The sequence below is a fragment of the Tauraco erythrolophus genome, chromosome 3 (assembly GCF_009769465.1).
Source record: "Tauraco erythrolophus isolate bTauEry1 chromosome 3, bTauEry1.pri, whole genome shotgun sequence".
In the NCBI taxonomy this organism is placed as follows: domain Eukaryota; kingdom Metazoa; phylum Chordata; class Aves; order Musophagiformes; family Musophagidae; genus Tauraco; species Tauraco erythrolophus.
This window is the reverse complement of record NC_141467.1, coordinates 94,349,088-94,370,843: the sequence shown is the minus strand read 5'-3', so window position 1 is coordinate 94,370,843 and position 21,756 is coordinate 94,349,088. Positions and strand designations below refer to the sequence as shown.

At 48.1% G+C, this 21,756-nt stretch overlaps 1 protein-coding gene across 1 annotated transcript; it reads right to left on the bottom strand.

The window, feature by feature from the left end:
• Nucleotides 1-17,560: 17,560 nt before the first annotated feature.
• On the bottom strand, nucleotides 17,561-19,875 carry MYC (MYC proto-oncogene, bHLH transcription factor). The gene is made up of 2 exons (XM_086609563.1): nucleotides 19,182-19,875; nucleotides 17,561-18,138 (listed from the first exon to the last, which is right to left on the bottom strand). Exons 1-2 carry the CDS (start codon nucleotides 19,873-19,875, stop codon nucleotides 17,576-17,578), a joined length of 1,257 nt encoding a protein of 418 aa, XP_086465689.1. The 3' UTR covers nucleotides 17,561-17,575.
• Nucleotides 19,876-21,756: the final 1,881 nt, after the last annotated feature.

The following is a 21,756-nucleotide window of genomic DNA, read 5'->3' as shown; positions in this document are numbered from 1 at the left end:
GAATAAAATGCAATCACCTTACCCCCCCCACCCCCACCCCTAGCCTCCATCTGCACGAGCCCCCGCGCCGAAGCTGCAAACTCCGCCGCGACCTGGAAGCCCCACCGGGGAGACACAAATAATAAGGCAAGGGGAGGAGGGGAGGAAAAAAAAAAAGGGGGGGGGAATAAATAAACAAATAAATAAATAAATAAAGCACAAACATGCAAACAACCTCCCCCCACCCCACGCCACCGCCGTTAACTGCAGCCCCGGTACTCACCGCGCCCCCCCTCCCCGGGAAGGGGTCCGGCGGGCCGGCCGCAGGGCAGCGGCCGCGGCCGAGGCAGGGCCGGGCGGCGCGGAGCGGCGCGGGCCCCGCTGCCCATGTGCTCGCCGGAGCACGCGCTCGCCTCAATGGAACGTCGTGCTGGCGAGCGGCTCTGTGACGTCACCGCCCCCCGCCGCCGCCGCCGCCGCCGCCGCCGCCGGCCGCAGCCCGGGGCAGCGCGCAGCGCCCGCCCCTGCGCTCCTGCCCCGCGGAGCCAGCCCCGCGCCGCGCCCCGCCGTACCCTCGAATTTAAAAAAAAAAAAAAAAAAATATATATATATATATAAAATAAAACTAATAAAACCGCGCGGGCGGCGGCGCTCCGCAGGTGCGGGGGGCAGCCGGCGCTGAGGCGCGCAGCGTGCGCGGGGACGCTGCGGGACCCCGTCCCGTGCGGGATGGCTCGGTCGGGCCGCGGAAGAACGGGATCAGCTTCAGCGTGAGCGAACGGGACGTGTGGGAGCCTGCAGAGCTTGTCTTCTGCTGCCTTTAACCTTAACAGATGCCTTCGGTCCCACTTCTCCTGAACTCCGCGAGGCTGCTTGCTAACAGAAATTATAGATTTAAGAAAAGAGCCGATTGGCCCCCAGTTCAAGTGCTGAAATACCGTGTCTGTGTCCAAATAATGGCAGGAGAGAAGGGTGGGAGCATCCCACGTAAGAGTAGAGAAAGTATCTTTGCAGTCCTCTAAGTGCTGGGAGGAACGACACCAAAAATACAGAACAGCTGCAGGCTGGTGAAACAGTGAAACAAAAGCAAATCCCCAGTATATGCACAAAAAGAGTTTTATTTTCCTTTTTTCTTATTAAAAAAAAAAAAAACCCACACTAAGTAAAAATGACATACATCCCCTCAATTCCAGGCTGGAACTGAAACCAAGCAGAAGCTTCAATGCCACATGATTTTTAGGCCCACACTATTTTTGCTCTGTCCAGGAGGGAACCAAAAATCCTGCTGTGCCGGCACCTCTGCAAGGACACAGGAGCTGCCGTGCGTCTTTCCTGCCATGTGCACAAGCCAAGAGTACCTGTTAGCACCAGCATGGGTTGTGGTGACGGGTTTGGGGGCTGCCTTTGCCACGTGAGGCTGATCAGCCTCTGCATAGAGTAAGTTTATATCCAGCACAGTGAGATCTGCAAAGAAGTATGGAAAATGTGGATAACATTCGCTGTTTCATTTAATTAGTAAATAGGCTCCCAACTCCTCTACGGTGCTTTGAATATTGCAGTAAAAAGCTGATTTGCCAGAACGATGCAGTCATTACAGGAGAAGCAAATGCTAGTGCAAAAGGCACAAAATTATGGTATAAAATGTGGCTTTACCCAAACTGTAATTCTGCGGTGCTGCATTTTAAGCAAGATACAACACTGGGCTGGAAAAAGAGGCTTTGCATGCTCACTAGTAAGAGAGACGAGAGCCCTCCTGAGCAGGCAGATTGAAGGTCTTTGTGCCATATCCTTCAGCAGCATTCTCCAGTAGAAGAGGGGTGCAGGAGATTGCTTTGGGCCATACACCTATAGCTGACTGGAGACCGAGTCCTAAATAAATGACCTCCTGAGGTCGGTGAACTTGGGGAAAAAGATGCTACCATTACTCATGAGACCAAGGGATCGTTTTGTCAGCTGAGGAGAGCCTGGGCGCTGGGGCATCCTGACATACTTTTTTCCCCAAGCCCATTCCTGCTCCAGCATTTGGGAAAAGGGATGACATAAAGCTATTATGCTGGCTTCGCATGCGTATTGCCCTTAAATGGGGCCCTGATGGCTCCTTCACAGCTCCCGGCTGCCAGAGCAGGGGAGAAATATTTATCAAATAGCCCTGAAAATTGAGTTTTCATTCCTTTCTCCCTAGGACTCCCTTCCTTCCTCAGCAAAACACCCATAGGATTTGCTGTTAAATGTCAGCTCAAATTAATACTGTTTTTCCTGATGCCACAGACTGGCCTGTGTGTCACCACAGTGCCAGCAGCATGGCCATGCATGCAGCTCTGTGCTCTGTGATGAGAGATGGGTGTCTCCACGTACAATTCCCAGCATGAAAAAGCCAGGAAAGCATCATTAACGAGAAAAAGTGTTTGCCTGCCTGTTTATCCAGAGAAATCAGACCACAATCACATAAACTTATCCAGGTGCAGCTTCCAGGAGGGACCTCTGCAATCAGTGGCAGAAGGACATACTGCTCCCAGCCCTGGGGTTTGGAAGTCAGGCTCCAGACCCCATAAAAATGCACAGACATCCTTTAATAGGGAGACTCAGGAGGCTGGCGGAGGGGTGGGTGGGTGACCACCAAGCATTTCCCCCAGTGATGGCACAGCTGGAACCTCAGCAGTCACGGGGAGACCCGCCATCACACCCAGCATCTCTCATTGCAGGAGGTAACACAAAGATCCTCTTTCCACAGGCATGCAGAATATGTTTTGTGTTTGTATCGCTCAGCCCTGCAGCCTTTCTAGTGGTTGTACTCTAAATATCATCTAGAATTACAGCCTGGATATACTCAGTCCGTGCCAGAAAGGCACTTGCGTATAATCGCCCTCACGACAGCTCAGCACACTCACACGAGGCAATTGCATTGCTCTAAGTTCACCCCCGCAAGTTAAACACAGCAAAGTCAAGGCCAAATGACGCAGCGCGCTCTTTCGAGGCCAAAAGAAGATCTGAGGCAAAGATCAGGGGTCAGGCTGCAACAAGGCTGTGCCAGCTGAAGGCTTCTGCCCTCCAGCACTCTGCTGTTGCTTCTCTGTCTATGGCCTCACCAGCTTTGCCAGTTGCAGAGATCACGAGTGCTTCTTAATCCTTGTCAGGCAAAGCTGGCCAAGTTAGGTGAAGCACCAGTGGAGCCAATGAGAGCTGTGACGTGCTCCACATGGTTAACACAGCACGGAAGTGACATCCTCCAGCTGGTGACCACAGGCAGCTGGAAGGTGAAGTGTCCTCTGCCAGGGCAGGTAGGTGCAGCGGAGGCTGACGCAAACCACCACATGTCTCTCCCAAACATGGGTCATGGAGAAGCATAGCAAAAAAAACAGCTGAGAATGTGTAATCATAGCAATAATTACACCTTTTCTCATCCAGGGATTAATCTTGATCCGGGTTAATTCTGGAACTGTCCAAAAACCTAAGGCATCTCAGACGCTCAGAAGAAAGGTCTAGGTCATTGCATCTGCTCTTCTCCTACTAGAAGCCATCATTTCATATCAGCCTGCCTGTAGATGCATCAAGTTGAGCATCAGTCTCTTGTCCTCACTTCACCTTCTTGGATATTATCTCAGAACTTTTCTTCTCTGAAGATTAGAAACCACCTAATTTCCATCCTGAATGTATTCAAAACCACTGAACACCCATTAGTTCTGCGGCAGGCATTATAATTTGACACAACCGCCTCTTCTCCTCACCCTTATACATAGCTCCCTGCTGTATTTATCAATATCAAGTTCATTCTATGATAAAATAATGGTACGAGGCAATGGTGCTTATCATAATTTATTTCTACTCCCCACTCTTTTAATTTAAGTACTAGTGTTAATCTAAAGAAAATGCATTCCTCTCCCCAAACAGTGATCCATCTCTAGGTGATGGTGACTCACCTGTGATTTCGATGGGGAATAAAAACTCTAAAAGCCAGGAGAAAGTGGCAATAATAGAGCAGAAGCAAAGACTGGAAACTTTCTGAACCTGCTGGAAAGACTTCCACTGCCTTCCATGTACTCTGTTAAATACAAGACAAAAGATAGAGAAGGGGTGGGTGTTGGAGTAGTACGGTGGCTTCTCAGGTGTGTAAGAAATATCCCTGCCCAGAGTTGTGGGAGCAGATTACACTATCGTCATTGCTTGTTCCACTCCCTAGAATTTATGTAATTTTATTCCGATATAATTACGTCGCTAGATTGCCACCTGTCCATAAATGTAGGCTGGTGCCTCTCTTGGTGACTATATTGAGCACAAAGAAAGATAATGGGTAAAGGAAACAAGGACAATTCATTTCGTAAGACAGCTATCTTAATGAAGCTGGGCTCAATTTTGCTAGGACCCCAAAACTACAATGATGCATCTTTCTCTGCAAGACTGTAGGGAAAATGTTTGGAAAATAATCAAGTGAATGTTCCAAGGAGCAGGAGATTTCTTAAAAGTTCTGGTTCAAGGTAGCTTAGCAGTGACTCCAGAGCTGAGAAAGACGATATGCAGGGTTGGTGTGAAGTACAGAAGTAACAGACTTGTCATTGATGGCCCGACTACAGGAACCTGTGACTCAGATGCTCCATATATTTCCCGAGTTTGTGGATTTTTTAAACACAAAATGTGTGACATTTTGAAATCATGTCTTTCTGAGAGTGTAGCAAGACTGAACTAGTAGGGCAGAATGGTGCAAAAACTCCGTTCGAGATTATGAAGAGCATTTAAGATGACTAGCCTGAATGTGATTTAAGAAACAACAAAGCAGTGGAGCAAAGTGAAACCAAATGTTTGCGTTGCTAAATTTGTGTTGGACTAATGAGATGGAAAGTTGTTCCAGAGATGAGCATGCTTGATTTTGAGGCAGAGTTAACAAAACTACGAGCCAGAGGGTTAGCATCAGTAGTGAAAAAACAAATGTTGTGAGAGAAAGAAGAGAAAATTCAAGAGAGAGAGAGGCAGCACCATTCGAGACCCAGCCAGATTTCCCAAGGAAGCCCCTGAGAAAGAGACTGAACCCAGTCCTCGGGGAGAAGGAGTTCAGTTTGTTTGTTTTGCATGAAGGGCGAAAGATCATGACAGAAGTTGCAAGCCTGGGAGAGGAAGTGGTGCTGTCCGCAGGGATAGAAAATCCAGCACATGGGGACAACGTCAGATGAGAGGTAAGAGTCGTAGGTCTGGTCACAGGAGACAGTGCAAGCCACCAAAGCCGATGCTGTGGCATTAGGGAGATGTCCCACACTGAGCATGGTGCACTGAAGGGATGTTTGCCAGGAGATGCTCAGCTGGAGGTATCTATCTATGGGGATGCGGAGGTCTGGGGTACATTGATTTGGGTTCCTTGGGCCCTATGAAGAGAGGAGGAGTCCATGAGAACCGTGTGCACCCACCAGTGCCCACGTGAGGACTGTGTGTCTCAACAGCAGCAGAAAACATGCAAAGCAGGTAGAATGCCACCAGCTTCCAAAGAAGAGCTTCATGTCTGCTTCCCTCTCTCTGAAGCACTCAGCTCCTGGGAAAATGGCTGGGGCCCTGCCCTCCTCCCACAAGGATCCTGTTGCTAAATCGCAAAGAGGAAACTGTTTAACTTGTCCGTTATTCTTTGGCACCTGTGATTGTGTTAGACAGTAGAAACAGGTCGGACCAGCCCCGCTGGCATACACCACCGTGCTATCCCCAGGGTCCTTCCCTTTCTGTTTACGTTCTTTTTTAGCCTTTACGCTAATCTCTCCATCTGTAACAAATATAAAACATTCATGTGAGCAATTTTCAAGGGAGAGTGACACTGGCCACCCCTGAAACATCACAAAACAGGCGTGTTGAAACAGTCAAGCCGCCAATTGTGCTCAAGGGCCATGCACGGTGCTCCTCCAGCAGCAGTATGGGAGCAGCGGACGGTGCGTGAAACCCACACTGGACCTGGTGTTCATCCCTCTCCTCTCAAGGCCAGTTGCTATCGGCACTCACCTTCAGGGTTCAGCATTCCCAAAGTGCTTATTTATGGATGTGCTCCACAGTCCCTGCGTGGGCACAGCTGTGAGGCAGGTGATGGGGCTGGGTCCTCGGGGGGCTCAGGCAGGCTGGTTTGTGGCCACCGGGCTGGGATCTGCCTCGGAAGCAGTTGGGAGACTTGTGCTCTTTTTAGCACAGCCGGTGACAGTGGCACCTCTGCCCACGGTTGATGTAATGACATAATGACCCAGCACCTCCCTAAGAAGTGGGAGACCTGGTTCAACGCCTTGTTTTGCATCTGTTTGCCACCCAGAGAGTGGCTGCACCCTGGGTGCAATGAGCAGTCTCAGCCTTTGTCCTGTGCTGGCCCCTTTCTTCCCACCTCCCCTGTCACAGGTAAAGGTGTGCACTAGAGTGAGATGCTGTCCTGGGATTTGGAAGTCCATTTCATAGCCACAAAGATGCTACTCCTACAGTACAAGGCACAGGATTCCCCCTGGGATAGGAACATGAATATAGCTAAACTGGTTAACAGCCACTAAATAAACTCCACAAGCACTGGATAAAAGACCTAAGGAGAGCGGGAGAGGTGTCTGGTGTGGATATCTGTCATAGACTGCTCACCAGCTCACCGGTTTAGTCCCAGAGAGTGTCCCATTCAAGCCCTGACCTCACGATGGACACCCATGCAGCTGGTATCTTCGCTGTACCAAGAAGAGATTTAAGCAATTGCATATTCCAGGCAAAACTTGAAATCATAGCAGCCACAGTGCTCACAAAGGCAGATAAGCACCAGGCTGTGTTCCTTCCACAGTACAAATGATGATAATTAATTTTGCGTTGTGCCGTGGAAGCAGAAGAAATAGAAACAGTTCAGCAGCAGCAGTGATCATTGAAGTCTTATAAAGCCCCTAAGATGCATATATATTCTATATCCAAGTACACAGACATGTAAACTGAGGTGCAGATATGTAAAATATCTTGCCTGTGGCCATACAGGGAGAGCGCATTGACTTCTGGCTGGTGTAACTGGGAGGCACTGGAGTACTGACTCCCAGTATCCTGTTCTCAGTGTTAGGTGACAGACAGGGTTGGCTGAGTGAGTGGGATAACCACGGCTGACATCTCGGCAAGTATCATGATTCACAACCCTTAATCGCTGTTAAACAAATCAAAAATGAAATTACACATAAGGAGATGGGAACTACAGAGCCTAAAAAATGCAAACATGTTCTTCCCCATCAAATCTAATTAGATTTGCCAAAATCAGTGTGCATTGATCTGTGATTCAAACGGTATGCTGATGACAAATTTTCATGATAGACATGGTTATGAAGCTACTTGACTAGACTACGAATCAGCCCCTTCAGCAGAAGCTCTCACCACATTTTCTCAGCGTGCTCTTCCACAGACAGCTTTTAATCCCCAAATCAACAGGCGATCCCGTTGTTTAAGGTTTGCCAGGCTCTCTGCTGAGCGTCCAGCAGAGAAGCGAGGCAGGCGGCATATTCATGTTGACTATCAATCTTCGTTAAAATCAACACACCGTTTTTAGCCACCCATCTAAGCAAACTGCAGTATGTGCTGGGAAAAGACCTTTCCACTACTAGGCAGAGCAGCTCATTTTGTTGTCATGCTGCATAGCTTCACGTCAGCATTGATGGGTAGAGAAAGAATTCGGTGGATGAAAAGCATCACGTAAGTAGACTATTGCTCCAGAAAACCAGCACCGCACGGATGCTGGGTGCTGTTATTTGCCTTCCTGCCACTGCCCAGTCTCTGCCCTCAGGATTTAGGAATGTTTTTTTTTTTCCTCAGCTCATGGCGGTGAAAACACACTGATCTGTTTGGATGGTTTGTCTTACTGCAAAACGATCCCCATAGGTACAAGTGAATGGAAGTGAGAAAATAAGGGCACAGCAGGTAAGTTTTAAAGAGGTCAAAGCAAATCCTTGACATACCAGGAAAGACCAAAGGACAGGATTTTCCATTTGTGCTCGGTTTCAGCCGAGCTTTGCATCCACTGACATCTGAGAGCTTCTGAAAACGTGCCTTGCCTGAGAGCCCGGGTGCATCAGAGTTTAAAGTTACCCAGAAAAAGTGGCAGAGGACAGGCAGTGGACTTGTATCTTTCTGTACTCCAGACTTACCCTTTCTCTGCTAACTTTTCATCCAGAAATCATTACTGCTTCAGGAGAGGAAACCACAGCGGTTTTTTTGCCTGATATTTAAAAGCAATGAGCATCCCCAACTGTGGTTGGAGGCAACGGGACCTGCTCAGCACCTCTGAAAATTGGCACACTCTGTGTTAAATCATGTGTGACAGCAAGACCTACCCTGTAAAGCAGTCATGACCAGGATGTTGAGCACTGAGCACTGGCACAGGTTGCTCAGGGAGGTTGTGGAGTCTCTATCCTTGGAGGTAGTCAGGAGACAAGGTCATGGTCAAAAGGTATGGTCCTGGGCAGCTTTCTCTAGGTGGCTCTGCTTGAGCAGAGGGATGGGACCAGATGATCTCCAGAGGTCCCTTCCAACTGCAGCCCATCTGTGAGTCTGGGATGGGGAGGGAAGGGCATGAGGATGTCCAGCATGCCAGCTATCTCACCATGGTCCCCTGTCAGCCAGAGGTAGCTCAATATCGCGGTAAGTCACCAGGAGTTTACTGCAAGGACCAAAGGGCTGGATCACGTACGGCACAGTGGAAATCACTGTGTAACTCCACAGGCTAACTTGCCTCAGCATTTTCATGGGCTCGTTATCCCAAGATTGACACTTTTTTAAATCCAATGAGTTATAGCAATGCGGTATGGGCATAGTCATGGGTTGGCGTTCAGTGGGGGGTCCTGGTGCAAAGTCCTGCCAGTTTGCACCCTGGCGCCTGGGCTCCTGTCTGCCTGACCCGGCTGCAATGCCTGTCCTCTTCACTGGGAACCTGCTTCACGCCAGCTGAGCCACAGTCACGCTGAGGCCAAGGAGAAGAGGGGACAGCTTGTCTGTACTCAGGTGCTGCCATTAAGGTTAACCGTACATATGGCATCAGCATAGGATTTTTGTGTGGCTAGGCAAAAAAAAAAAAAAAAAAGGTATCAGCTGAGCTCATTTCATAACCAAAGTAAACGGAATGACAGCACATTATGGATTACATACTTTTCTACCTAAACTACCTGCTGCAAGCTGTGGGTTACAGCGTTTTCCCACCCACACCAGAATTGTCCACCTGACGCAGTTACCAGAAGAAACCCCCCCCACCAGAGACAATGCAGGTCCTGAAGTACATTAAAACTGGAATGGGCTGTAAAACTTTATGAAATCCTGTCTGCCCTTCAGTTTTGAATTTGGCTGAACCGGTTTTAAAACTGGCTGGAGAGCCAGGACAGGCCAGCAGGATCACCTCGAGAGGCAGATGGTGGAAATCCAGCTCCTCATGCCTACATTGATCAGAGCAGTGCCCCTCTACCAGGGAGGGTGGAGTGCTTTGCCTGATAAAGGGCTGAGCTCAGCAGACATTAAAGGAAGGTTGTTAGTAAAGATCAAAAGGTAGGAATGGGAGATAGAGCTGGAACATTTGCAAAGTTACCAAAGCCTTCCAGTGAGAATGAAGAGATAGATACTGTGATGCTAAATGAATGAGGCAATCTAGATAATGATATCAGAATTAAATTAATTAAGAGAAGATTAAAGAAAGATTGCAAAATTAAGGTTATATTCCTGGCTCTACTGGAGTCAGTAAGAGTTTTGTGGTTTGCATGGTGCATCATGAAGAGGCTGAGATTTTGCTCCCAATGCATACTGACAAAGGAAGGTAGGAATTGAAAGCTAATTTACAAAGAGCCAATTAAACTAGGGAATAAATACGTTGTGGTGGCCTCATAGTCACAAAATCGAAACCACACACGGCTGGAGCATCCAGCAGGATAAGAACGATTCGGATCAACATCATCACTGATCTGCACACTATGGGATATTCATGGTGGCTTTAGACTGGCTGGGGTAGGACAGACTAGACCAGATTTGCTGTAATGCCTGGCAGGACAAAGCTTTATATCCAAAGTACTTTAAACAGATTTGAACCAGCAAAGTGAGTTCACACCAGATCAGCATTTTGCATCGTGTGGACGCAGCGTGTCAGAGCTGGCACTCTTTGGTGGTATCCAGTGTTCCTCCAAGCAAGCTCCCCAAGGGCCAGCAACAGGCAATTGGCAGAGGAACCATATGGAAACACCAACTGAGCTTAAAATCTTCTGGCACATAGCATTCGTGTACAGTAGTGCATGACCTCAATAGGAATTTGGCCACTGATTTCAAGAAAAAGGAGTTTGAAAAGGTGTTAGAGGGATGGGGGAACCCCCATGGCTGGGCAATGCAGCGCAGCTGCACAGACCTCTGTGCCGGTCACCTCGCTGCCCAGACATTTTGCTCCAGCTGCTAAGCAGGTCATAACGATGTGGTGATTATTTTGGCCCCTGGAGCCCTGTTAATGCTTTTGCAGTTTGTGTTCACTGTTTTGGGTGTCATGCTCAGGTCTCAGTTTTAGGGCAACGTGCCGAAATGAACAGAGAAGGGGTGGATTCATTTTAATCAAGCACCAAAAATTACATTTAGAATAAAAGTACAGATGCCGATGAATACTTTTGCCCTTGTAAAACATGGGAAAATGCTGTATTTTTCCATTAGGGCAGGAGACTCGTTTTTTTTCTCTTTCACAAATGCAAAAGGAGGAAAGCGTTTTTCAGTAAGCAGCCAATTTTACAGGGAGGAATAATACGTTACATAGTTGAATCACTTTGATGTCAATTTTATTTTGCAATCACTTCATAAGATATTCATATAGCCTCTTAGATTCCCTTAAAGTGTGGAAGTCTAGGCACAATACAATATTATCTCACTCTTTACCATAATGATGAACGATAATGAGAACACATAAGAAGATTTTACTTGTGCCCAAAGAAAAATCTGCTTTGCCCCAGATGAGAGGAATTTTGCAGATCAAATTAATATTATAAACCAGTACAATTTATCAAAATAATACAGCTTTTCTTCTCTGAATCCATTGTGAATCACTATGTCTGCAGCTAATACATGGTGAACTATTAGACTCTGATGGATTTTTTTGTAAAATCTCTGTCTAAGAAAAAATACTTGGTTGATAAAGGTAAAAAAAAAAAGAGTAAAATATCCTTTTTCCTCTCCTGTTCATCACATTTATACAATATAAAAAGTCTAATATTTGAAAGCTAGGTTGCAGCTGGTATATAGCAATGCTGCTAACTGTTGAAAACCCAGCCCAGTCCAAGGCAGAAGAAATCCCGGGTTCCTCAGAAACTAATGAATCACATTTGATTTCTCTCTGAAATTTGTATGGGCATGGGACGTGGATCACAGTATAATGCTTGCAACACACTTTTTTACATCCTTTTAATTTAGATTCTGGTCACTCCTATATTCCTGCATTTAAAATGTAGCCTAAAAGTAAATTAGTAAAGTGTGGAATAGTGAAAAATCCCTGATAGAAACTGAGGGTGGAAAGGTCACCTTTGCTGTCTGATCCAGCATCCTCACTATATTTTCTACATTTTATTTGTTTTTAGATACTTTGACACTGGTTCTCCTAAAGCACTCTTGTTGGAAAACCTTGTTCTGGTAGCAGTTATTACTGAGTAGGTTTTCTTTCTTGGGACACATATGACATGAATAATATCAAATTATTTAAGGAGTGATTGTAGTGCAGGCAAATGAAAACCCAAAGAATTCAAGGAAACAGCATTGCCCACATCAGACTGAATAAACTGAAACGAACTACATAAATAAGAGTGAATAAATTTGGAAGCTGAGCTATGTGGGGTCTGTCCAGGGCTGGGGTAGGAGCCCACCTGGTATTTCAGACCCCACTTTTCTGCAGGAAAGGGGGAGCAGGGTTATTTTCATACCGTGGGGAAGCGTGCAAACCTTCTGGTCACATTAGCTGTATCTACACAGTTGCAGAGTTGATCTCTTTTCCCCTAGTTCATACGTAGCACAGCACGGCCTTGGTCACAAGCCAAAAAGGGCTTTGTCAGACACTCAGCCGGGCACTAGATCACAGGAACTACCTGCACTGCGAGGCTTTGTTTGGTTCTACTGTCATCACGGAGCAGATTAATGGGAGAAAAAGGAGTGGAAAGAAGCTCTCACTCCGGCAGCTGCATCCCTACGAGCAGCCCCTTGCACACGCGTGGCGCCTAGAAGAATAATGAGCTGGGAAAGGGGAGAGCTGCTGTGCAACCGCAACCTGCGGTGATCCAGAGAGAGGTCTGAAGGGACACGGCTGCAGGAGAAGGGCTTTGCATTTGGTCACGCATGCTCGCACTTCAGCCTGCAGAATTTTTGGGTGGTTTGCCTACTCATAGTAGTTGTATATAAAGCACAATTCCTGTAATTTTTTTTTCCCTCCTGCTATTTCTGTCCTCTTTCATCACGGATAAATTAGCATGAAGGAAGCTGATGGGGCTAATTAGTTCCAAGCAGTGTTAATTTCTCTGCTTGGAACTCTTCATTACCCAGTCAGATTGCTCCATCTTTGCAGCTTATATTTTAAAACCTCTTCATTCATAGCACCTAATCCTTTATTTCTTCCTGTTTTTTCATTTGGATCCTATAGTGAAAACATAATTCCACATAATTGGGACATAGAAGTTTGCAATGGAGATTACACATGGTTCCAAGAAAGATTTTGCCTCAAATGGAAATGTGTTCAACAAAACAGTAGCCATGGCAAGACCCACAGAGAGACATACATGAAGGGTGAATTTAGCAACAAAACGCAATCACCATAACACGTAACGTCAGGAACTAACCCACCTAGCTGCTTTCTCCCAGACTTGTGTAGAACAAGGAATGACTCCGCAGTTCATACATCAAGCTGGAAATTGAGAACAGTGCTTGCGAGAATAAGATACTTTGCCATCAAAGTCAGTCAGAGTCGTGCAGCTCCACTCTAGGCCAACGACTTCTCCCTTGTGTCTCATGGCTTCAAGCATGACCATGCAGATGTGCCTTGTAGCTTGGGCTCACATGCGTTGGTGGCAACTTGAAGCAAGGCTTGCTCGGTAGCTACAAATATAAAACAGTTCTGGCGAGTGGCAAACAAAACTTTTTCATATGCACTAATATTTAGCACCAAAAGTCGTCCTTTTTCTTATCAGAAAAACAAACTTACCTCATTTCCTAGGAAAACGGAGTCTGGGCACACTTAGGGTCAAGGTCCTTGGGCTCTGTAGAGATGTGAAAAAATACCCTGTCATATAGTAAAGAACTGATTAAGAAGTGGTAACGTCACTGACTGGCCAGTGTCTCACCCAACCCTCTTCCTGCCTGGACACTCGGGAACTGCAACTCTTCCACAACGTGTGTTACTGACACCGCTGAGTCACTGCCACCAGCGAGATGCTCCAAACACTTGCACCCTCTCTTCGCTCAAGAGTTCTGTAGAATTAGGAAACCTCCCCCCCTCCTTTGACTTCTGAGCTGTTATTCTGAATCTTGGATAACGTTATTGCTGTTGCCTGTCCCCACTGCCTCTACAGCTATGCCTGAGATGAGTAATTGGCATGAAGGCAGGTAAAAACTGCTGAATATCAAACGTTTTGTACTGGAAATGAAATCCAGCTTCTGCGGCTCATCTACCTCATTTCCTGATTTTTTTTTTTCTAGGCAGGTTTAGGCCCTGTGTGCGTGGAAACCTCAAGGGGAAACCAGGGGTTAGATTTCAGTCAGCAGAGCCTTTTTTCAGATGCTCCCATAGATATCCTCTTTAAATGAGGAAATAGCAAAGCCGTAAGCTGGGAAGTAAATCCTGAGTCTCTTCCCAAGGTGTCTGGTTGTATTAGGATCCACTATCGTTCAGTTTTATTTTTCTGATAATCCATTGACAGATAACTCTAACACAGATCAATCAAAAAAAAAAAAAAAGTTTAAAAAAAAATCCAGTGTATTAGAAGATGGTTCATCTCTGTAGATGAAACAAACACCTCTACCTTCCGTTTTGAATAAATTCAGATGTTAACTGAAGTGGCCTGGGCTTATTTCCAGTTTACAGTAATTCTATTCCACTTACCTGAAACTCTCTTAATACATCTCTGATGAAATGTTTGTCATCTCTCAACTGCCTAACATGATTGCGAAGTGCTACAGGAGCAAGAGTGGTTATGGCAGTAGCAAGTAGAGTAAAGTGATTTCTTTATAGGCAGTGATAAAATTTTCAAGAGCATCCTCCACTGGCAAGAGTCTGTTTCCCTGGAATAAACATGGAATTTCCACAGACTCCAAAGGGAGCTGAATTAAGCAGATGCAGGTGCTTTTGTACATCCCAGAGCTCCCTCATACAGCATAGTCTGTGTTGGTACATTGAAGTAATTTAGATTCTTAGTTGGCTGGAAAGACAGAACTTATGCTCAAGAAAAAAAAATATGAAGCTGGATCTCTAAAAATCAGTATTATTAAACTAGAACAGCGAGAGTTTATGATAAGGGCAATTTTATTTTCATTGTGATGGTTTGTTTCTGGTTTCCTTTGATGCCATATTTTGCCTGATGTTTTTCTGGAAGAGGAGTGGCTTGAAATCTCCTGTGAAAGTAAAGGAGCAGAGAGATGAAGCTCAAAATGCTCCTTGTATTTCAAATAGAGTTTTGGTACAGCTGTTTGGCAAGCACTGTAAATACTTACTGCATTTTATTTCAAGGCTCAGAGGCTTCTTTTATAAGTTTATGTCCTTTATTGCTCCAAAACAGCAGCAAAATGCAACACTTTCCTATCCATATACGATACGTTACTAACTGAATCCAGCCCGGAAACTCCTGGGGGATGTCTGTCTCTTCCGAATGTCCTAACCTCTTGTGCGGAGCTGGAAAGTGGAAGCCACCTTCCTCTTTATTGTAATGGCAGTTTAATGACCAGGAGAGGTTTTTTTTACCCCTGCACCCATGTGCTGTGTTAAATTTATTTCTTTTTTACTACATTATTTAGGTAGCTCATAATCCTTTAACAAAGTAAGAAACATCATAAGTATGAAGCATCATCCTATAAAATGATACTATTCTAGAGTGGTAATTTGGAATCGTGCTCATGATCTGGTGTGCTCCTCCAGGAGGAAAGCGGCAAGCGGAACTGATGCTCAATTAAAAGATGAGAGTAAGAAATTAAATAACTGCAAGTATCCTATTCATCAAAAGACCAAGGATCTTCTGCAGATAGAATAAAAATTTGAAACTATTCTCCAAATGATTTAAGAAGCTGATAAATAAGGAGAGGTTTATTAATCACTGTGGTCTAACCTCATTTAACGGGAAGAAGTGAGGGGGGTTTTGCTAATACATGAAAGTGGGACCCAAAGGTGACAGGCTTTTTTTGTAGTTTGTGGACGGACCTACGCCTCTTGGTTTGTTTCAGCGGATGGGGATGCAGTTAGAAATTGTTGAACAACAGCTTGCTTCTGTTCCAAAGCAATCTCTAAAAAAGGATGCATGCCAAAAGGCAAGTGAAATTCATGTTCTTTTAAAGCAAGTTATCCTGTTGAATAAATGGTAGAACTTTTCTGTTATTCAGAGCTGGAAGATGTCCTAAGATACAGCTCAAATACAATTAACGGTTTCGTTTCACATCATTCTTTTTCCTCATAAGTGAATATCTGAATCACTCACTGAAAAAAGCAACTGCAGACCACTTCTATAAACCCAGTTACAAGTGGGTCGTGCAGACAAATTGAAGAAAAAAGCCTTACTTTCTCCTGGTTTTCTAACAGAATGATATTTTTTTCCAATAAATCTTCAGCCCAGCACCTAAAGCACCTCATCAAATGGGTGCTTGACATATAGACACTTGACTTCTTTCGGAAACCCCATGTACAAACTAGTTGGGACTGTTACTGTAGGCTTTTCAGGGCAGAGACCTTTAGCATTTACCCGTCCATAAAATGCTACTTCCACACCCTCACCCCAGCTACACCCACACTCAATCCTTCTTCTTCCCGCTCTGAACTCGAAAGCAACAGAAAACATGAACCTTCGGTCCCAGTTTGGTTGCTGGCACTGGTATTGCTGCCCAAATGCTTGGAAGCCAAGCAAATATGTATTTAACGGGAATTATGAAAATCAAAAAGTACAAGGTTCAACTTTTTGAAAAGCACCTTCTTCCCCCACATCAAAGGGCTCATTGATTTCTTGCTCAAGTTTTGACCAAAGTGGAGCTAAGTGAGTGAAAGGACAGGAGAAAAAGATCAAATCTAATCTTAGGAGCTGCATCAAGCCAGTACTTTACGGTCCATCCGAAGCTGATCATAAGATAATTCTTGAATGTAAATATGATTTAATATGTCTGGCAAATGTTAGGAAACCATCTGAGTGCATTCTCCAGGTGAGAAATAGCTCTTCTTTTCCCTTGCTCCCACAGTATGTTTTTGTGTGCCCTTGTCCTTTGTATTCCTGGAAATCCCAAGTAACTACTCACGTTAATAAAGTGTTAAGATGTTTGACCAGGAAGATTGGCTCTGCTGATTTCAGCACTTAAAAAGGGAAACCGCTCTGTTGTTTTAACCACTTCAACACTCACCATCTTGGTTTATTTTTTTATCCCGTTTAACTGTTCAAAATCAAACAGGAAGCAATTAAGGTGAGCCTACTACAAAGCAGCTCTCAAAATACACGACTGGGTCCCTAGTGAAGAATGAAGGTTGTGCCCTGAAAAAAGTAGTTGGAAGGAATACAGAGCCCATATACTGGCGTGTAAACATACCCCTCAACTCAGGCAGATGACCATGGCCAAGACAGACATTGCTACTAGCACCTTCATAAGGCACCGGTGGCAACACTGATTGAATGGGTAAAGCGCATTAGACCAATGATCTTAGCTACTTGAATTAATACAAGGGGAGGAAGAAACTCAACTCTCTATGAAGGTGCAAAACTACCATCATTTCCTCTCATCTAACACCCCTTTGACTTTTGTCAAGTCATGGCCATGCTGAGAGGGAGAGGGATGTCATGGAAATAAGCATCTAATGACAACAGTGGGAGACAAAGCAAAGTCTTTACACAGGATTTAGCTAATTATATTTTGGGCAAATATTTATTTATCTAAAAACAAAATAAAAATCATTTTTAAAAGAAAAAAATGTATTTAAATAAAAAACAAAACTGTGAAATGTTATGGCACAGAAGTTCAAGACAAGTATAAATCCAGTTGCCACAACTGTTGTGTATTAATGTTGCACATTTTTCTATAAAGACTTTATTAAAAGGTATTTACATGGCAATAAGATGTGTAAATATATACAGCAATCTGGGGACAACTTTTTTGGGGATTCTCATATGAAAAAATGCCTTAAATACAAAATTTTAAAAGAAAAAAAGTTGAAGAGTTCATCCCCAAGCATGAAAATGTCCCATCATCCCTTATGCCCAAAGTATCAATTATGAGGCAGTTTTGAGGTTCTGGCCGAACCCTTGGGAGATTCAGCCAAGGTTGTGTAGTCTCAAGTTAAATCGCACAGCATGCAGTTGCAATAGTTCCATACTCAATGGACTGGTGTAGTTCATGAGTGATATTAGAAACATTAATATTTCATAGTTTCAGTCTAGTTTGGGTTATTCTAAGGGATGCCCAAGAGCTCCTATGCACAAGAGTTCCTTAGCTGCTCGAGTTTGTGTTTCAACTGTTCTCTCCTCCGCCTCAACTGCTCTTTCTCTGCGATCAGTCTGTGTTCGTCCGACTGGATGGAAAGAACATACTCCGTTGCTTTTTTCAGGATGACAACCTTGGGCGCCTTTTCGTTGTTGGCCACCTCGGGTATCTGGTCACGCAAAGCGAAGAAACTCAACTTGAGCTCATTTCTCCTCTGGCGCTCCAAGACGTTGTGCGTTCGCCTCTTGTCGTTCTCTTCTGAATCTGATGTGCGGGGACTTGAGCATTTTCGGTTATTGCTGATCTGTTTGAGTACTCTGCCACTGTCCAACTTTAGCCTTTTTGCAGCCGGGTATTCAACCTTGGTGGAAGGAGGAGCGGCATAATTGTGCTGATGGATGTTGACGTGACACCGTTTGAGAACCAGCGGGCTGTGGTGGGGCTTACTGTGCTCTTCTGATGTCTCTGTGCTGGACTCTGTGCTGGATTCGGATTCGTTCGCTTCAGCTAATGTAACGACATCAATTTCCTCATCTTCCTCTTGTTCTTCTTCTGCAAGGGGGGGAAAAAAAAAAGACTTATAAGCTGATCTGTGCAAATCGTCTCAAGACTACTGTATTTGTAAGGGAAGGTTACTCTGAGCTGCACAGCCAGGAACTCCTTCTTAAACCCTTACGAAACCCATTTGATGCTGCTGGACTTCACTTTCCCCAAGAGCCTTTCCTTAAAGGAAGCAACGCTTCAAGTGCAATAGGATACATGGACCGCACTCCAAACCCTGGCTCCCTGATTTCAAAAGTTGCAAAAATCTTGCGTAATCCCGAGGAGCGCGTGAAAGATAGCAGGAAAGTTTAACCTCGGTTGTCAGCAGTACAGCGCAATAAAGCTCCCAGACTCAAGCTGCCCTTAATTAAGGATTTAGACAGCTTTTGCCACGCCTCAAAAGCAAGCTTACTTAACACACATGTGTATTCAGAGACATTTTCTGAATCTCTCTTGATCTGCTAATTTGCGGAAAATCCAAGGAAGGGGAAAAAAAAAAAAAAAAGAAGGCTGTAGTGCTGTGAGTAGAACTTTCGAACCAAATTTATGAGGGAGCGGAACACGCCGTCAAATACCTGAGGAAGCATTTCTAAAACTTTCCCAGCCCCATTCACTCCTCTGCAGTCACTTTCACTAGCACCTCCCTGACTGCACATTCCCCCCGCGGCTCTCGGACGGGAGTTAACTCCTTCCCGGCCCACGGGTGGCACCGGGAGTCGGCTTCACCGGGACACCACGCTGGAGATCGACTCTGACCCCGTTATGAAAGCTTCTCCCTTCCTCCTCTCATGTGTGTGTCCCGTCCCCCCCTCCCCCGAAGGGAAAACTGGGCTGGTTTTCCAGGAAAAAAAAAAAAAAAAAAGAGTTGGGAATCTCTCCGTGCCTCGCTAACGTGGCATTTCAAAAAGCCCACGCGGGGAGGGGGGCAGAAGGGGGGTGAGGAGGGAGGCGGCGGGGGGCTGCCGCCCCGCTCCCCCCGCGGAGCCCCCGGGGGCACTCGGCGCCCCACGGATTTCCACGCCCTGCCCCGAGCACGCGTGGGCCCCACTCACCCGAGTCGCTGCTGGTCGTGGGCGGCGTGTCGTCGCCCAGCAGAGACGCGGGGCTGGCGCCGGGCGGTCCGGCCCGCGGGGCCCGCTCGCTGAGCGGGTAGGGGAAGACCACCGAGGGGTCGATGCAGTCGGCGGCGGCGGCGCCCAGGTCGTGCAGGTAGAGGCCGGCCGAGGCGGCGGGGGAGGCGGCGAGGCCGGGCGGCGGCGGCGGCGGCCCGGCGGGCGGCGGGCCGGGGCGGGCGGCGGGGCCCCCCTCCCGGCGGGCCGCCTGGTAAGAGGCCAGCTTCTCGGAGACCACCTTCTCCAGCTTGGCGGCGGCGGAGAAGCCGCTCCACATGCAGTCCTGGATGATGATGGACTTCACGAAGGACTCGTCGTCCGGGTCGCAGATGAAGCTCTGGTTAACCATGTCCCCGCCGAGGAGCTCGGTCACGATCTCCAGCTGGTCGGCGGTGGAGGGGAAGCAGGAGGCGGCGGCCAGGCTGGAGCGGCGGCTGGGGGAGAGGGGCGGCGTGGGCAGCAATTCAAACTTCTTCCAGATGTCCTCGGACGGGGCGGGGGGCTGCAGCTCGCTGCCCCGCTGCTGCGCCGCCAGGTAGAAGTTCTCCTCCTCCTCCTCGAAGTAGAAGTAGGGCTGCACCGAGTCGTAGTCGTAGTCATAGTTCTTGCTGGGGAAGCCGGCGCTGAGCGGCATCGCGGCGGCTGGTGCCTGCGGGCGGGAGAGGGGAGACGGGGGCGCCCGGGTGAGCCGCGCTCCGCTGCGGGGATCGGCTCCCCCCGGCCCCGGGGCGGGGGGCGAGCAGCCCCCCCGGCGCGCAACGCTCCCTCCCGGCTGCCCATGCCGTGTCGGCAGGGAAACGCGCAGTCGCGTTCAGTAATTAAAAAACCATAATAATAATATTTTTAAAAAAAATAAATGCAGGACCTCCCTTCACCCCTTTCCAAGCTCGGCAGGGCAACCGGGCGGCGCGACCTGATCTACCGAGGGGTCGGCTGCCGGCTCCCGGACCACCCTCCCCGCGGCCGGCGGCTTCCCCGGAGGGGCTCCCGCAGCTCGGCCGCCCTGCGTCGCCCGGCTCGGCTCTGCTCCCCGCCTGCCGCCCCTCCGCGCTCACAAGGGGCACTGCTCTGGCCGGCGCAGGCACGGAACCCCTTCCCTCCCGGTTCCGCAGCGCCATACCCTTCCCGCCTCCCGCGTCCCGGGAGCCGGACGGGAACGGCCGGCGAGCGCCCGGCAGCCTCCAGCCGAGAGCCAGGCTACTCCCCAGGCACCCACCTGGGCGTGCTGGCAATGCACGGGGACGGGCAGGGATCTTGGCAAACTTTGCCAAATCTTGTCATATATACATATATACACGCATATATATATGCATATAAGCAATACGTGCAATAACCATAACCTGCCCGTGCATACGCGGGAGAAGCAAACGCTCCCCCTCAAAAAAAAAAAAAGAAAAATTAAGAAAGAAAATTAAAATCCGAGGGCAAGAAAAGGGATGGGCAACGCCGGTGCCCCGGCAAAGGAGAGTGTCCCTCGGGAGGGACCGTCGGTATCCACGTCCGCGGAGCTCAGCCCCGCCGGCAGCCCTGGTGTCACCAGCCCATGTCAGTCCAAACGCCACAACCGCGAGGGATCGAGTGATGGAAAACGCAGAGCCCCGCAACTCACCGGCTTCTCCAACGCGCCAGCTGGGAGACGTAGCGAGGCAATTATTGCGGGCGGTGCGGGGAACAACAAAACAAGGGGAAAAAATTATATAGAATAAAAAATAATAATAAAGAACCGCCGGAAAGGACGGAGGAAAAAAAAAAAGACAAAACGCCGGGAGAACGTAGATCTCTTCCTCCCACCACGGTTCTGAAAAAATAACACACGGAGCAGCGGAGAGAAGCTGCCTTCCCGGCGTGCAGATTGTAGGGTCCAAGGCGGCGCGGCGCGCTCTGTCCGGTACAATAGAAGTTTAGTTCCTCCTTTAAAGCGCCGGCGAGGGGCGGGCGGGAGGCGCCGCGGGGGCGGGGGCAGCAGGAGCGAGCGCGGGGCTTCTTGCGCGCTCCCGCCCTGCGCGCCGCCGCCGCTCCCCCGCCCGCTCCTGGCAGCCGCGCAGGGTCCGCGCTCCCGCCGCGGGGAGGGCGCGCCCGCGAGGGGGCGGCCGCGCTGTTCCGCGCTGCTCCGCGCTTCCCCCGCCCTCCCCCTCCCCGCCGCTCGGCTGCGGAGCGATCCGCGGCGGCGCTTTTCGCCCTGCCCCCGCCGGGCGGGAGGGAGGGAGAGAGAGAAGCACCGGAGGGAGGCGATGCAGCGCTCCGCGGCCCTTTTTATTTATTTTACTTTTTTTTTTTGGCTTTTTACTACGAGCCGCGCAAGGAGAGGTCGGAAGTAAACATAGTAAAAAGAAAAAATACTAGTAGGGATTAAAAGGCAGCTCCTCGCCGCTCCCCTCCTCCCACCGGCCCCCGATGGCGGCGGCAGGGGAAGGGGCTTCACCCTCTCCTCTACCCCCCTGACGGCGGCTTCGGCGCGCACCGGGGGCGAGCTGGCCCAGCAGCGGGAGAGGGGTGGCCGAGGGGCGGGGGGGGA

What these genes read in the sequence shown, in the direction of transcription:
- MYC (XM_086609563.1), bottom strand. Translation starts at nt 19,875, where the DNA reads ATGCCGCTCAGCGCCGGCTTCCCCAGCAAGAACTATGACTACGACTAC. An exon ending in CACGACCAGCAGCGACTCGG is followed by an intron (nt 18,139 to 19,181) that starts GTGAGTGGGGCC and finishes CCCCCCTTGCAG; the next exon opens with AAGAAGAACAAGAGGAAGAT.